General features: G+C 52.7%; 2 protein-coding genes across 8 annotated transcripts; both read right to left on the bottom strand.

The window, feature by feature from the left end:
- Positions 1-260: 260 nt before the first annotated feature.
- Positions 261-4,676, bottom strand: LOC135329661 (PHD finger protein 7-like). Its single transcript, XM_064518766.1, has 10 exons — positions 4,552-4,676; positions 2,786-2,908; positions 2,530-2,621; positions 2,340-2,441; positions 2,095-2,219; positions 1,704-1,866; positions 1,512-1,618; positions 1,177-1,290; positions 871-989; positions 261-776 (listed from the first exon to the last, which is right to left on the bottom strand). The coding sequence occupies exons 2-10, from the start codon at positions 2,817-2,819 to the stop codon at positions 406-408; spliced, it is 1,227 nt and encodes a 408-aa protein (XP_064374836.1). The 5' UTR covers positions 2,820-2,908; positions 4,552-4,676; the 3' UTR covers positions 261-405.
- LOC135329662 (protein shisa-4-like) lies at positions 4,676-15,340 on the bottom strand. Of its 7 annotated transcripts, none has more exons than XM_064518770.1 (6): positions 15,193-15,338; positions 12,036-12,204; positions 11,712-11,786; positions 8,304-8,418; positions 5,470-5,578; positions 4,676-4,825 (listed from the first exon to the last, which is right to left on the bottom strand). In XM_064518770.1, exons 1-4 carry the CDS (start codon positions 15,257-15,259, stop codon positions 8,388-8,390), a joined length of 342 nt encoding a protein of 113 aa, XP_064374840.1. In that variant the 5' UTR covers positions 15,260-15,338; the 3' UTR covers positions 4,676-4,825; positions 5,470-5,578; positions 8,304-8,387. The 7 variants fall into 7 exon arrangements, with proteins under 7 accessions (XP_064374840.1, XP_064374841.1, XP_064374837.1 ...); XM_064518771.1 differs by having other exon boundaries at positions 8,320-8,418; XM_064518767.1 differs by lacking the exon at positions 5,470-5,578.
- Positions 15,341-16,062: the final 722 nt, after the last annotated feature.

Here is a 16,062-nt window from a genome sequence, read left to right as displayed (position 1 = left end):
GTTCTTGTCACGCAAAGGAAGCCCATGATTTCCCTGGCTCCTCAGCTCCCCACAGCCACCCTTGGCTCCGTCTCAACCCACCCGGCCTCCTGAGGCCAGCAAGGCCAGAGGCACGTGGCCAAGCCGCTCGCCAGCTCTGGGGAAGGTCTTGCCAACAGCCGGAGGGAGAACAGCCCCACTGGTCCCCTCCCCCAAACCAGCCCCCCAGAGAGGCCGCGGGGGAGGAAGCCAAGGAAGAAAAGTCTCATCTCCCAGCACGGTTGAGGTTAGGTAGCAATTTTATTCTGCAAGGGGTAGGGTAGGGGTGCCACTGCTTGGGGCTGGCACACGGCTCGTCCTGCGGGGTGTTCAGGGCCGCCTGTAAGGATGCTGCGGCCGGCGGAACAGACGGGAGCGTCCTGGCCTTCACTCTGGCCCTGGCCGTCCTGCCTGGGGGCTGCTCTCGGGAGCCGGGGAGCCAGATGACGACCCTGATTCCTCCTGGCTGCCGGCTCGGGAGCTGACCAGGTCTGACTCCGAGGTCGCGGGTGTAGCCGAGCTGGAGGATGCCTCGGATTCATCCTGGCTGCTGGTGCTGGTGATGGAGCCGGCCAGGTCGGGCTTTGAGCTGGCAGGGGCAGCAGAGCTGGAGGACGCCTCTGCTCCTGGCTTGCTGCTGGTGCTGGAGCTGGCCAGGTCCGGCTCTGCGCTGGCAGGGGCAGCAGGGCTGGAGGACGTCTCTGCTCCTGGCTTGCTGCTGGTGCTGGGAGCGGATGGCTCTGGCGGTGCGCTGGGGGCTATAAGGGGAGGTGGGAAAGTCAGCAGCACGGCCCCGAGCCCTTGCCTGGCCCTGGCCCGAGCCTGGGGGCGCCTGGGTGCTTTGCCTCTTACCGGGGCCTATGCCGGCACAGCCATCGCATTCCCAGGCCTCCACCGCTGCTCCCACCGCCGAGCAGTGTCGATGCGTCCCTCTGGATGCACACGAGGAGCATAAGAGCAGCTCCCACGGCCTGGGGAAGCAAACGGGTTGGTGCTTGTGGCAGCCGGGGCTGGCAGTGGTGCCGCGAAGGCAACCGAGGCAACGGGAGCGGAGCAAGGCAGCGCCTGGCAGAGCTCTTGCGCTAAGCGCCTGCTCCCGGCACGACGGCATCTGCTGCCACAAGCGGCAGCTGCCGGAGTGCAGCTTTGGTGACGTACCCGCTTTCCTGCGCCTGCTGCCTGCCCTCCCGATAGAGGCACTGGCCGGCATCACACTGGCTGTGCCTCTCGTAGAGCTCCTCGTACTGCCCCGTCTCCTCCCAGGCTGGTGGTCTGCAGGAGAAGGAAGGGGAAGCCCTGAGCCTCCCCCGCCGGGCACCTGCAGGACGTCCCTGCTCTCCTGGCCTCCCGCCCCACTTCCAACTCCGCGGGGAAGCGGGAGCCCAGACGAGCAGGAGCCCTGCAGGCCAGGACTGCCGCGGGAGCCCTTGGCCTGGCACAGCCCTTGTGCCGTCTGTCTCGGGAGCCCGGCACGAGGGTGGCAGAAAACCAACCTGAATAGGACGTAGATCCCCATTTTTAACATTTCCGGCAGGAATTTTCTCTTATTCTTGCACTGGGGGCACCGGAAGCACTCCCGGCCAGCGCGGCTAGCCTGCCCCTGCGGGAGAGACACAAGCGGCGTTAGCGGGGCGCTGCTGCTGCTGGGCCCCGGCTGTGCCCACGGGAGAGGGAAGCCCTCCTACCTGGATGCAGCCCCGGTGAAACCAGGCCCCTCGGCACGCTGGGCACACCATAGTGCCGAACGATAGCTTCTCGTCCACCCGCTCCATGCAAATGATGCAGGTGGTTTCTTCGTCTGGGCGTACCGGCACCGCCTGCTCCGGGCGGTGCTCCGAGCAGAAGGACCTGGGCAGAACATGGAGGAGAGGGGCAAGGTCAGGAAGCGCTGAGGCCTCCCACGGTGCGGAGAGGAGGGCAACGGGGGCACAAGGGAGCCCTCCGCGGCCTGGCTCCGGCTCCCGCTCGCAGGCGTCGCTGCGGGGCGGACAGGCAACTTCCCCGGCTGCTTGGCCAGCGCCGGCACCATGGGCGTCGAGGCAGGGAGGCTCCGGCGCGAGGGCCGGCACCCCTCACCTGTAGGCCTTGAAAAACTGCGTGACGCAGCCGTTGCTGGAGGCGCAGGGGAGGTGGAAGCTGCGGCTGCAATCCTTCCCCTGGCAGTCGATCGCAGCGCCATGCTCGCCGCAAGCAAAGCAGCTCTGCAAAGAGCACAGCAGCCCCCGTGGGTGACGTGCGCTGGGCCTCCACGGCCAGCCCCACACCCCGGGAAAGGCCCAGGGGTCTGGGCACAAAGCTGCCCGTCCCTACCGGGTCCTCACCTTCCGGGCTGCCTTCTTTATTGTTTTTTTGATGTCTGCAGGAAGGAATCCGCAGATCCCTTCCCGCTCGGTCCTGCGCTGCTCCAGCCCGCTGGCGAGATACTGCAAAGCAGGAAGGTCCCGGAGCTCGGCAGGGAGCTCGGAGGGACCGTTGCTGGGGAGAGCAGGGGGAGCCCCTGGGGCAGCTCACCAGGCAGAACTCGTGGACGCACAGCCCCTGCTCCCTGTGCGTCGGCCCGCAGACCTCAGCGCTGACATCTGCCCGGCGGCACAGCATGCACGCTGGAGGGGCGAGAGCAGACGCGCCCACCGGTGAGCACCCCGCCAGGCCGGGGAAGCATCTCCGCAAGATTCCCCCGAGGCCCTGGCTCGGTCCCGGCCTTTCCGGGTGACCGCGCCAGGCAGCGGGACACAGGGAGCCATGGCGACGGGCACGACGCCCTCACCCTTCTCGCTGGAGTCAGGCGCCTTCCTCTTCATCCTGGATGCGGGGCGGTCAGTGAAGCGCTCTGGAGAGCCCTGGCCACAGACGTGACGGGGTTTCTCCTCCAGACACTGCTCTGACAGCTCTGCGGGAGAAGCGGGTCCCGGGTGAGACCGGGGGGCGGCACAGCCCTGGGCTACCTGCCGGAGCCCGGAGCCGCGAGGCAGGGGAACCCGCTGCCCCCCGGGAGCCCCGCCAGCCCGCGCCTCCCCTCCCCTCTCGTCCTCCCCTGCCCTCCCCCCCGCTCCCCCCACCTCCCCAGCTCGTTCGGAGGTGATGCCTCCGAACCTGGGCCTGCCAGCGCCGCGCGGCTCTTTATACGCTGCCCGGGGCGGCCGTGTCACAGCAGCACGCGGTGACACGGCCCTGTGAGGCGGTGGCCATGTCACAGTGGGCAGCCCAGGGCTTTCGTGCCCGTATTTGGCCCGCGAGCTGCCCCGCATCAGCGGCTGCTGCTGTGACACGGCCGCCGCCTCACCAGGGCGGTCGAGGCAGGGAGCCTCCGGCTCCCGCGCCCCAAACTCAGCCGGGACCCGCTTCTCCCGCAGGGTCATCAGAGCAGCGTCTGGAAGAGGAACCGCGTCCCGTCTGTGGCCAGGGCTCTCCAGAGCGCTCCATGGACACCCCGGCGTCAGGATGAAGAGGAAGGCGCCTGACCCCGGCGAGGGGAGCGCGAGCGCTCTGCCGGGCGCTGCCTTGCTCCGCTCCCGTTGCCTCGGTTGCCTTCGCGGCACCACTGCCAGCCCCGGCTGCCACAAGCACCAACCCGTTTGCTTCCCCAGGCCGTGGGAGCTGCTCTTGTGCTCCTCGTGTGCATCCAGAGGGACGCATCGATGCTGCTCGGCGGTAGGAGCAGCGGTGGAGGCCTGGGAATGTGATGGCTGTGCCGGCATAGGCCCCGGTAAGAGGCAAAGCACCCAGGCGCCCCCAGGCTCGGGCCAGGGCCAGGCAAGGGCTTGGGGCCGTGCTGCTGACTTTCACAACTCCCCGTACAGCCTCTAGCGCACTGCCAGAGCCGTCCGCTCCCAGCACCAGCAGCAAGCCAGGAGCAGAGGCGTCCTCCAGCTCCGCTGCCCCTGCCAGCTCAGAGGCGGACCTGGCCAGCTCCAGCACCAGCACCAGCAGCCAGGATGAATCCGAGGCATCCTCCAGCTCAGCTACACCTGTGAGCTCAGAGTTGGACCTGGCGAGCAGCAGCCCCCGTCAGCGATATGTGGTAACTGGAGTCTGAACAGGACACAGCATGCACCAAGATGGCAAAGCCTCAGGCTGTGCACCTGAACTAAAGGAGAGCCCTGCAGAAATAACGTCCGCTTGGTCATGAAGCCCCATGGCCGTGACCTTGACCCTAAATGCAGTGGGGACTCCCTTTAAGGCCCCAGGGGCCCAGAAACAGTTAGCATGGCGCTTCCACCCTGGTGCCAGGGGAGCCGCACTACACAGGCTGCCACTGCGTGGCACCGTGATAATGGTGCAGGCACCAGGGCCACACTTACTGGACGGTCCCATGCCTCAGGCCTCTAAAGAGCTCCCTCTCCCCAAGAAGATGGAGCATGGTGACTTCCACCCTTACAGGGCTGTCACTTGCAGGGGACACAGAAAGGTACAGCATGGCAAAAGGCCAAGTGAGCACAGACCATGGCTCTTGTTCCAGGGAGGCCATGCTGCTCTAGGCAATATCGGTGCTCAGGAGCCGCAGGGAATACTTATCTGCATCGTGGGCCCTACCTGCAGAGAGGTGCCAGCATCCAGGGTCCCTTGCCTTTTCCTCCCTCTTGGGTGACTTGCAGCTTTGTTGTTGTTCGTGCTCATTGTTTTCTTCACAGTGTCTTTTTTTCTTATGTTTTCCATCTTTCACAATGTTGTCTGTAGTTTTTTTTCAGAAGTAAGAATTTTTTCACTTTATCACAGCATGTTACTTGTAACTGGAGTACTCATGGACAGCTTCCTAGAGTGATGCCATTCACAAGAAATCATTTACTATTTGGTGTAGTCCACAAATCTAAAAAGAAATATTTTTTAAATCTTAGTCTTTTTGTAATTCTTTAGCTAGATCAAACAGGAGATGCTGAGGTCACAATTTTTTTCAAAGACTTCCTAAACGTCTGAATTGTACAGGTAAGTCAGAACACTGTGTTCATTACCATGGGAAAGGGGAATTAGTGATTGAGGAGATTTTCACTTCCCACCAGAACCTCTCCCCAGCTCTCCCCTCTGTCCTTCTTACCAAAACCTCTCCCCAGCTCTCCTATCAGCACTACAACCTCTTTCCCCGTGTGTCCCTCCAGCAATTCCTGTTGTAGCGGTACCAATGTCTCTCCTCAACAATTCCCAGTCAGTTTCTGACATCATCTCTCACCTCTGCATTTCTTGCTTAATACTTATCACTGTGTCACCCACCAGTGCTTTTCACCAAAGCCTCATCTCAGTACTTCTCTCCTGTTAAAGAATAGTGAATTGAAACTGTCTAGAAATGGCTGCTTAGCACAACTTATATAAAACTTGCTTAGCATGAGTGGCTAGATTTGCTGAAGCCTTAGGCCGAGCGTGGGAAAAGTAACGAATCTTTACTTAGTTTAATAAAAAATAGTGCCTCAGAGCTCGTTCAGGCTGGGAAAATAAGGGAGACACACGCAGTCTGCGCACCTGTGTCACCGACTCCGAGAGGGAAGATGCCAAAACAATGGGGAAAAATAAGACCTTGGGAGACAACCGCCAGACCCAACAAAAACAGAGGTACGACCGTCATCAGAGACTGCAAAAAACAAGAATAAGGAGAAAAACAGCTTGCCTCAGAATGACGATGAGACCCAATGAGGAGCAGGAGACCCCAGACCAAAAAATTATTATTGGTCTAACTATCGCGTGAGGGGTGGGAAATGTAAGTCGAAAAGACTATAATTACCCAGAATTTGTTTATGTTAGGGTCCCTCTTTGGAGGCACCCAGCTCGAGCTGTAATTACGGCACGCGCATGATTAAAATTATCTGATTTGTTTTGATTTGACTCTGAACTTTTCTGCGGGAACCTAGGGTCGAGCCCTGTTATGGAGGCCGACAGGCCTAACTTCCATAACATCTCCAAAAGCTTCTCCCTCTCTCACCTCTGCGCTTCCTGACAAAACTTTTCTATCGTGCCTCAGTGCTCCCTAACAACACTTCCCCACTTTCTCTCACCAGCTTTTCCTGAGAAAAACTTTCTCCCTGTGTCCTCACCTCAGCGCTTCTCCACAAAACCTTTCCCCTCACACCTTGGCACTTCCACTAAAAACCGTCCTCCTTTTCTCCCACCTCAACATTTCCAGACAAAACCGTCCTCCTTTTCTCCCACCTCAACGTTTCTGGACAAAACCTTTCCCTCTTTCTCCCACCTCAACATTTCCCCAAAAAACCTTCCTCCCTTTCTCTCACCTCAACATTTCCCCAAAAAACCTTCCTCCCTTTCTCTCACCTCAACATTTCCAGACAATACCTTTCCCCCTTTCTCACCTTAGCATTTCCTGATAAAACCTTTCCCCCCTCTCACCATAGTGCTTTCTACCAAAACCTTCCCCCCCTCTCACCTCAGCACTTCCTGACAATACTTCCTCCTCCCTCTCACTTCAGGACTTCCCGCCAAAACCTTTTGCCCCCTTTCTCACCTCAGGGCATCTCAAAAAAACTTTATCCACTCAAACCTCAGCACTTCTTGATAAATCTTTCCCTCCTCACCTCAGCAGTTCTCTGCAAAACCTTCCCCCACCACCTCAGTGCTTCCGGACAAAATGTTTTCCTCTTTCTCACCCTCAGCACTTCCAGCCAAAACCTTTCACCCTCTCACTCTGTGCTCCTGAAGAAAACTCTTCCCTTGTCTCTCACCTAGGCAGTGCCTGCCAAAATCTTCCCCTGCTCTCACCTCGGTGCTTCCTGACAAAATCTTCCCCTTTTCTTACCTAAGCATTTGCCGCCAAAACCTGCCCACCGTGTCCCCTCAGCTCTTCTCACCATAACCTCTCACTGCCATTGCGGGAGACCCTCGATGTTTCCACAAAACCCTCTCTCAATTTCTACCCTCAGCACTTCTCACCAAAATCTCTGTCCCCCTGTCTCCCCCCAGCAATTTCTCCTACAGCTGTCCTCAGTTCTTCTCTTAGCATTTTCTACCAATACCTGTTGCTGTCTTCCCCCTCAGTGCTTCCTACCAAAGCCCGTCTCAGCACTTCTCACAAAAACCTTTCCATCTTTCTGTCAGCACTTCCCGCCAATACTTCTAGCCCTACATCCCTCCTCAATGATTCTCACTAAACTTGTCCTACTGTCTCCAGTATCTTGTTATCTTGTTACTTCTTATTCTATATACTCGCCCTGTGGTTATGGAATGTCTGGCCTGATGCATTATCTAAAAGCTTAAGCCTACTTCTACATAGGGTCTATGGGTCAATGCTCAGGGATCTTGTTTGGAAAAGTTTTCCACTGAAACAACTTTTTTCGTTGTTTTTGGCACATTGTATAAATACTATACTGCATTGCCTCATGATTTATACTGGGAAAAGCAGGCTGAAAATGCTGCCAAGCACATGGCAGGAAAATTTCTGCATTAAAAGCCATCCTCTCAGGTGGAAACAAAACAAGAGCTTAGGTTTTGTTTTCCTCCTCCAATTTCTCGCCCTCCTGCAGCTAATAAAATCATATAGCTTCAATGAAGTTGAAATATTGCCACCTCAGAAAGCTGAAGTTCCCATTAAAGAAAGTTCCCATTAGCTTGTGCTATAGCTTATCCAAGCTGTCTACCACCCAACAGACATCCCATTCTCCAGCCAGCATGGGAAATGGATTGAACAAGAGCCAGTCCTTTGACAGAACCTCCAAACACCTTGTGGTTCAGGGCAGAGGGGCTGGAACACATTAATTAGTTTTTGGGGTATTGTCACATCACTACAGCGTTGGCTTGATGTCCCCAGAGCCAATGTGCATGCAAGAGAACACATATTGTCCATCCTTTAGTAATAAATCTCTCCAGGAAGAGAGGCTAGAAAGTGGAAAGCCTTGTTAAAATGAGCTCTCTGCAATTCCTCAATGCTGATCAACTTTTCCAACCCTGTCTTTGCCTGTTCATCCTCTGCCTTTCTCCAGTCACTCTCATTTGTTTCTATTTGGGTCCAAACAGGACTGGTTTCTGCTGGGGTCAGTTAGCACACAGTCAGCTCCTGCCTTAAAATGACTGAACCGTGGAACAAAGCCAGACAGGAATGGTCAGAAATAGGCTGCTGCTTTGATTCAGATGGAACTGATTCTAGCTATTAGTGTCATGAAAATTCCTGTATTTACTGTCAGCAGTAAACAGAGACCTGGGCTGTGTACCCTGGGCTGCTCCAGAGCAACAGTGCCACAGCAAAGCAGCAGGCACATGCTTCTTAAACTTCATAGACAATTAGTAAGGAAATACAATTTTTAAAATTATTATTAAAAAAGCAGGAATGATAATGAATTAAAATCTTGTACCAGTGATAAACTTAACTGGTTGTTAATTAACTCCAAGTTTTAGAATTCATAAAAATCTTCTCTTCCTTTTCAGACATCACACAGTCAGAGGGATAAGGCAACAGAAGATACTTTCCTGTAAAGTCAGAAACAGTTTTTGAACAGGTTAAAGATTCTGCAGATACAGATCAGTTGGACGCTTGACTTGCAGAAACCACTGCATACTGACCAAATACGTTCCTTCTATACTGATAGTAATTAAGTCTCTGGACTGACTCAAACAGCTACAGGCTATGGTGACTTGCGTACTTCAAACCTACTTTACTGAGTCCAACAGCGTTAGCCTGATTTAGACTAGCTGAGGATCTGCCTCTACGTTATATGTTTTGGGGATTCTGTTCATATTCTTACCAGAATTATCCTATTATCCCTTAATCTAAAAATCACTAGTAAGCAAAAGACAAGCATTCAGAGTAAATACCTGTTTTCATTTTCATATTAATGTTGTAATAGTTTCACAGTAGGCAATGCAATATCATTACGACCTATCTTTGGGCAGATTCACTCCCTTTGTGAGTCAAACGCGTTCTTGAACCATTAAACGTGTGCTGTGTTCATTTCTTTTTATTACTCTCTCTTACTTTATGAATGTCAGCTCCAAGGTGGTAGAAGGATCATTAGTTATACATTTCATTTTCACATCTGGCAACTCATGGCAAGATGAAGGACAAAACAGCAACACGGGGTGACAGAAACCAGTAAAGATATACAATACCATTGCCATTCTAATAATTCTGTGCAGAATTGACCACAGGAAGGACTGATGTGAAACCTGTAGAAGACCATTGGGCCAAATTTACTCTGCGTTTAAATTCACTCAATTAAATCATTACTTGTCTTAATGTTCTTTAAAACTGTTTGTCTTTTTTCAAGCAGTTGATCATCTTAAGGATTAAAAAAAACATGAATGATATCGTGCTTCACTGTCAATGACTGACATTGTCATTCCACAGCTATGATTATAAATATTGTCAGGCTGCTTATATTGAATACACAGGCAAATAAACAAAAATGCACTGTTCAATTTACAATCATCTGCATGTGAGAAAGAAAACAGGAAGACGCAGTAATGAACAGGTATTTTTGATTGATGAAATACAACCTGCCAGTTTCTTAACCACTTTCAAATTATTCATGTCCCAAGGGAAATCAATTGGATTGCTAGATTAGAAACATAACCATACAGAAGAAAAGAGTATTGTCATCTGTAGTATAGCTCTACTGAGATGAGTAGTAGAAATACTGCATTTTATTAAGGATTGCCTATACTTTCTATTGTTTATAGTTCACAAACTACCAAAGAAAAGCATACTAGTCATTCACTGATGATAAACATTTAAATTTATATGAACAGATCAAACATGAAACTGAAATATTTTAATAGCAATACTCTGTTACAGAAGAGTTGTTCCCCTGTTTTTGCTTTAGGTATATTTAACCTGATGTGCCACTTTCTCTGGTAGTCAACTACGTACAAGCAGCACTAAATAAAAAGCAAACACAGTAGCTCTCAGCAACTATCTGACTCTTTTATATATATATTAGAGTTCACATAACATCAGCCTAAGTTTGTTCTCAGAAACAAAAACACTCTGGAAGACATACTTATCTCTGAGGACTACAAGAACAGACATACCAACAAAACTGGCAGACATTCTCAACACTAAGGCACCATAAAATTAATACTAGATTATGGCTAAAATCTTACTTGACTACAGCACTGAGTGAGCTGTTAGCAGTGACTGTTCCTGTGTTCAAAACAACCAGCTACTGTCAGGACCCTGAGAGCACTGACAGGCCTTAATGGCCCTTACCAGCCTTACCTGGGGTCTCCCCCCACACCCTCTGCCCAGGGCCCAGGAGCTCCATTTAAGCTCAGGCCTGGGCCTGCAGTCCCTTCCTCAGCTAAGCTGTAGGTGTGCCTGTCTCCAGCTGTGTCTGGCATGGATCCTGTTATCAGGACCCTGACCGGTGCACGGACTTCCCAGCCTGACGTTGGAGGGCTCCTGGCCCTCTGTCCCTTAGGGGGCAGCTGCCCTTACTGCTCTGCGACATCTACAACATTAGTGAGTTCTGTGTTTAAGATGCTTTTACTCCAGTGTGGTTGAGTACAGGATTTCTTTTTTTATTTTTTTAAAGAGGGAGGGATCTTAGAGGGCAGTGATGGTGTTTAATCACAGAGGAAAAGTACAATATAAGTGAAGATGAGTTCACACTTCCACTATGGAACACAATTTTCAGATTGGCCTTTCACAATTGTTCTTTGTGGAAATTATTGTCATGATAGCTCTAAAGGGAGAAAACCAGATCTAGTTGATGTAGGATGTTGACAACTCCAGATTTACTATCACTCAAGCTGAGAGAAAAAATCCTATTATTTCTGACACAGGCCAGACTAGGTCCCAGAGTATGTGAGCAGCATACAGCATGATCCAGAACCCACTTCAGTTGGGGGATTTAGTTAGGCTTTGCATCAAGCATACTGTTGGCTACAGGTTTTGCGGTTGTGCTTGCTCGGTCTTGAGTCAAGATTCAAGAGCATTCCAACCTCTGGAAGACATGTCTAGAGCAAAGAGATTGAAGTACAGGCGTTTCTCAAAAAAGGCCTCTGTAAGATCTGTAGCTTGTTTTTAAAAATAGAGACTTTGCTGGCACTTCATGTGGACCTTTGCCTTTATTTACTTTTAATCTGCTAAGACCTCATGAATTCAAAAAATGAAGCATGGCTCAGGTATGAAGAGGCGCTCTGAGCAAAAAACCCCAAGGCAGAGCCTAAAGGTTTGTAATTATTCAAACATACGCAGGTATAGCAAACATTCATAGCTCATATTCATAGTAACTGGCGTGGTTTCTTTATATTTTTCCAGGTCACAACTAAAAATAGGAATGGCTTAGAGCAAGAACTCTGGTTTTCTGTGAACAACCATTAACATAATGCAGGCACTGAAAATATTTTTATTTTCACAGACTGAAACAGATTTTATCAATATTTCTTGCTCTAAGTGCAAAAAATGCTAAAAAAAGGAGATTCTTCATACAAAAGCAGCTTCTTTAATATAGCCGCTATAGACTTCATCTGCCAGTATTTAAAAGCAGAGAGTAAGTGTGCTAAGGCTTTAGAGGACAAACTCCCATTCAATAATGAGAATATGGAATATTACATATGATGATCATTATGGTCTAAACAGCATCATCTAACCTCTTCCTATGTCTTTACTTCTTCAAATACTCTGAAATGCTTGAGTGCTCAGCATTCTTAACACACAAGTGAGTACTTCTATTTTCATTTTATACTGGCATGTATTGATTATGTAATAAAGAGCCTTCAAATAACTAACATTTGAAAAGCTAAGATTAGCCATGACTTACCTGGGGCCAGAGTCTATGTAATCATCAAAGTCTGCACGGAACTGCAGGTAATTCACATTGCCTGAGCCAGAGGTCCTGTAATGAGAGAATTAATCTCAAAAATGGAATTTAAGACTTACTTAAATACATATCAGTTCATACGCCAATTTGTCCATCGCATTATTCCCCTTCTGCAGGTAGGTTACATGCATTAACGTAGATCCCTGACGGAGCCAGAAATAGAGCTGAAAAGTACCACTGTGTGTTTTAACCATTAAACTATACATCTTTGTTATCTGGCGATTCAAAGAAATGCCTGCTGTATATATTCGGTTTGCCTCCTACCTTCCATCAAGCAGATTACATTTAAATTGTTGTCCTTCATCAAATTTCAGTAGCACATTAGAGCAACAGTATCGACGCATGCAATCTCCACAGCAGAAGTTGGGACAGGATTCTGCAGGTTGCGCCTTGCCATGATGATCAGCATATGCCTCACAGTCCTCACCCAAAACTGAAAAAAGTTAAAATCCAAGAGTTCGTACCTAAAGAAATACTCATCATACCAAGTATCGCACACATACTGATCAGCTCACCTAGGTTCATATCTAAATAGGTTTCAGGTATTTCCCTTAGGTCTTCCAAATCAATTAGTTCCTTCAGAGTATAGCAAAGGCAAATACGTACTCCTGACACAGGAACTCATGGTATCTTGTCTTCATCGAGTAGCTCTTCGCAAGTGTTCACACATACATAAGGGATTAAACTGCATGCAAATACACTTACGAGATGCTCTGTCTGGTGGTGTTCCCATCACTGCATCTGCTAGTGGCCAGCCAGTCACTCTAAAGACTCAAACACCAACGTGACCAGCCAGGTCTTTGAAAAGATCAGCCGGAAGAAACATCAAATTTTCCTAGATATCTGACTGGATGCAAAAGATGCATCACAGCCACATTCCCTACAGATGCAGATTTCCCTATGAATTGGCTGCTTCTGCCTGTTGTTTTCTTTACTTCACAGACATTCCTAATCTGGCTCGATTCAGGGCACGTCTTCACGACATGCAACGGGACGTCACAGACAGAGATCCCTAGGAGCAGCACTGGTCAAGCGGCGTGCTCCCACTGCCAGCCTCAGCCGGCGCAGCTGCAGCGGTGAGGAAGCAGAAGTGTCTGCATACGGGGACAGACTCATGGCAGGATATCCCACGCTTTCCAGCAGCGCTGAAAACCATCGCACTGGGCTGAGGTACTCATTAATGTGCAGGCTGGTTTCTCCCTCCCTATCTTTGCCCTTTCGAGCCTGAACGACTGCAAGGTAAGAATGACACATCTGAATCAAAAACCTCCAACAGTCACATGGAAATGCTTCTCAAAGCTTAAGCTTTAGGATTTCCCTAGCAGCATCGCAACTGCAATGCTCTGGGTACCCAGCAGAAGTGGGACAGGCCAGTATGGAGTTAAAATAGGGCCAGCCTGCCCGCGGCAGCAGGGAGGAGTCAGCAAGAAAGCAAAAAAAACTTTACTTGAGACAACTATCACTGGCAGAACATAAAAAAGGAGAATACGGAAATAAGCAAGACAGTTGAGCCTGTGCCACTCTCACATGGTCCATTCAGTTTGATGGCTTGGGGTTTATCGCTCTCTGGGAGACACCTGAGGTTCAAACACTTGGAATATACTTGCGAGGGGAGTAACTAAGCCAGGACTTTAACAGAACCTGGGCAGGAAAACTTCCCACCCTCTAACCTGCCCCTTCACGCCTACGTTGTGTGCACAGACCCGGTGTTTTGCTCCTAAACCACTCTCCACCAGGAACCTCCAGCTCCTTCAGGCGTAGTTGTTCAGAGAATCCAGACAAGAAGGTGACAAATCCTATTCCTTCGGAAGAAAAGTCAGGGATACGTCCTCGAGTGCAGAAACTGAGTTTGCCTTTGACTACAGTCTTGACCCTTCAGCGCCCAGATATATCTGAACGTTCCAGCCAACACCAGAAAAAAAAAAAATCACTGCTGTAAGGAGCTAAAGGTGAAGGTTCATCAAATACAAGCAAACAGGAACTTCTCCAGCAACACCACAGTACTTCTGCAGATATGTTTACGCACTCTCATGCCTGGCTCACACAACTTTTTCTCGGCAGACGCGTAACGTCATCCGACAACAATCTCCTTCCTGCATCACCAGTACGGCAGTAACAGGTAGCCAAGCTAATTCTAAAATACGCTGCGAACTCGCGCACAAACAAAACAAGGCGACCAACAAAATTACTCCCTCCCTCTCACAACGGGGCTACTGCAGCGCAGTAAAAGAACGGTGGAAACAAAAGGTGTAGAGCGCTTCTCAGAGCGTAGCCTCGGACCAGCCGAGCCGATCTAACGGCTGAGCACTGCCAAAGGAGAGGGATTCGGCTCCTCTGCTCTGTCCCTCTCTTCCTCCTCCAACTCTGCTCCTCACAGGAGCCCTCCTGAGCCGATTCAATTCACTTACCCATCGCAGCCTCTCCGGCGCCTTGCGTGCCTTTGGTTTTTGCTAGTTGTTTTTCCGCCAGGCTAATGATTTGAATCAGCTCCGAAGGGGCCCAACAGCCACCGCAGCCCAGCACGGAGCAAGTGCTAAGGTGGAGGAAGGCAGAAGTGGCCTCCTGCTTTGGCAGAGCCGTCACTGAGCGGCCCACCCTGTCCTGCCGATAATCGGCGCCTCCAAAACCCTCCGACAAGCTCGTCAGGCTCCACCTCAGGAGCAGAGCTGCTAAGCTATTCCCCTTGAAACTCCACTGCTCCAAGAAGAAAACGTCCTCTAATTTCCAACCTACGCTTGTTCAAGGACGGCTTGCGTGTATTTATTGCTCTAGCGCCATCGCTGCGATTTAGCTTAGAGAGCTCTTCTTCTGGTGTTCGCCGGGCAAAGCCTTACACAGAAGACTGATCGTCTCAGGCGTCGTTTAGCTCAACCCTCAGAGCAAGTGTAATCCTTTAGGTCCTAAAATTAAATACCATCAAGCTAAACGGCCTCTCGCACATCCACACGGGATCCCATTCATCCTTCTCGCACGCGTGGGCGCAGAATTTGCTACACCGGAGAAGGTGAAGCCACCGGTGCACTCGGCGCCAGGAACGCTTCTCCTCCGGGGAGACCTCGCTCGGCAAAGCCTGCGGGCGCCTCTGCCTTTCCTCCTCGGGCCCGGCCCGGCCCGGCCCGGGCTGCGCAGCCCGCGGCACCGCTCCCCGGCGCCGCTGCTCGGCAGCCGACTCGGGGGCCCCGCGGCGCGGCGCTTCCCGCCGGCCTTTCCCCCCGGCGAGCCCCGGCCGGGCCGCGCCGCGCTCAGCCCCCGCCGCCGCTCGGGCGCCCCCAGCCCGGGCGCGACGCGGCCTCGCCGGCGGGAGCTGCCCGGGCCCGGCGGGGAGACCCTCCCGGGGCCGCCGCGGCTCCCGCCGCCAGGCCCGGCCTCCCCGCGCCCGCGAGCCAGGCGCCGCAGCGGCCGCCCGGGGCCCCGCGCTCACCGGCGGGCAGCAGCAGGCAGAGCAGCCCGAGCGCGCCGAGCCGGCGGGCGCCGCGCTGCGCCGCCATGAGCCCGGCCGCGTCCCGCGGGAGGCCGCGGCGGCAGCGGGGGCGGCCCGGCCCGGCCCGGCCCGGCCCGGCAGGACGGCGCCACCGCGCGGCCGCGGGAGGGCAGCGGCGGCCCGGCTCGGCTCAGTTCGGCTCGGCTTAGCTCGGCTCAGCTCAGTTCGGCTCGGCTCGGCTCGGCTCGGCTCAGTTCGGCTCGGCTCAGTTCGGCTCAGCTCAGTTCGGCTCAGCCCAGCTCAGCTCAGTTCAGCTCAGTTCGGCTCAGCTCAGTTCGGCTCGGCTCAGCTCAGTTCGGCTCAGTTCAGCTCAGTTCGGCTCAGTTCGGCTCAGCTCGGCTCAGTTCGGCTCGGCTCAGTTCGGCTCGGCTCAGCTCAGTTCGGCTCAGCCCAGCTCAGCTCGGTTCAGCTCAGTTCGGCTCAGCTCAGTTCGGCTCGGCTTAGCTCGGCTCGGCTCAGTTCGGCTCGGCTCGGCTCAGTTCGGCTCGGCTCAGCTCAGTTCGGCTCAGTTCAGCTCAGCTCGGTTCAGCTCAGTTCGGCTCAGCTCAGTTCGGCTCGGCACGGCTCAGCTCAGCTCAGTTCGGCTCGGCTCAGCTCAGTTCGGCTCAGCTCAGTTCGGCTCAGCCCAGCTCAGCTCGGTTCAGCTCAGTTCGGCTCAGCTCAGTTCGGCTCGGCTCAGCTCAGTTCGGCTCCGCCCAGTTCAGCTCGGTTCAGCTCAGTTCGGCTCAGCTCAGTTCGACTCGGCTCAGCTCAGTTCGGCTCGGCTCGGCTCAGTTCGGCTCGTCTCAGTTCGGCTCGGCTCGGCTCAGT

This window comes from Dromaius novaehollandiae, chromosome 12 (genome assembly GCF_036370855.1).
Source record: "Dromaius novaehollandiae isolate bDroNov1 chromosome 12, bDroNov1.hap1, whole genome shotgun sequence".
In the NCBI taxonomy this organism is placed as follows: Eukaryota; Metazoa; Chordata; class Aves; order Casuariiformes; family Dromaiidae; genus Dromaius; species Dromaius novaehollandiae.
The sequence above is the reverse complement of the archived record's forward strand: the minus strand, read 5'-3'. Positions and strand labels throughout refer to the sequence as shown.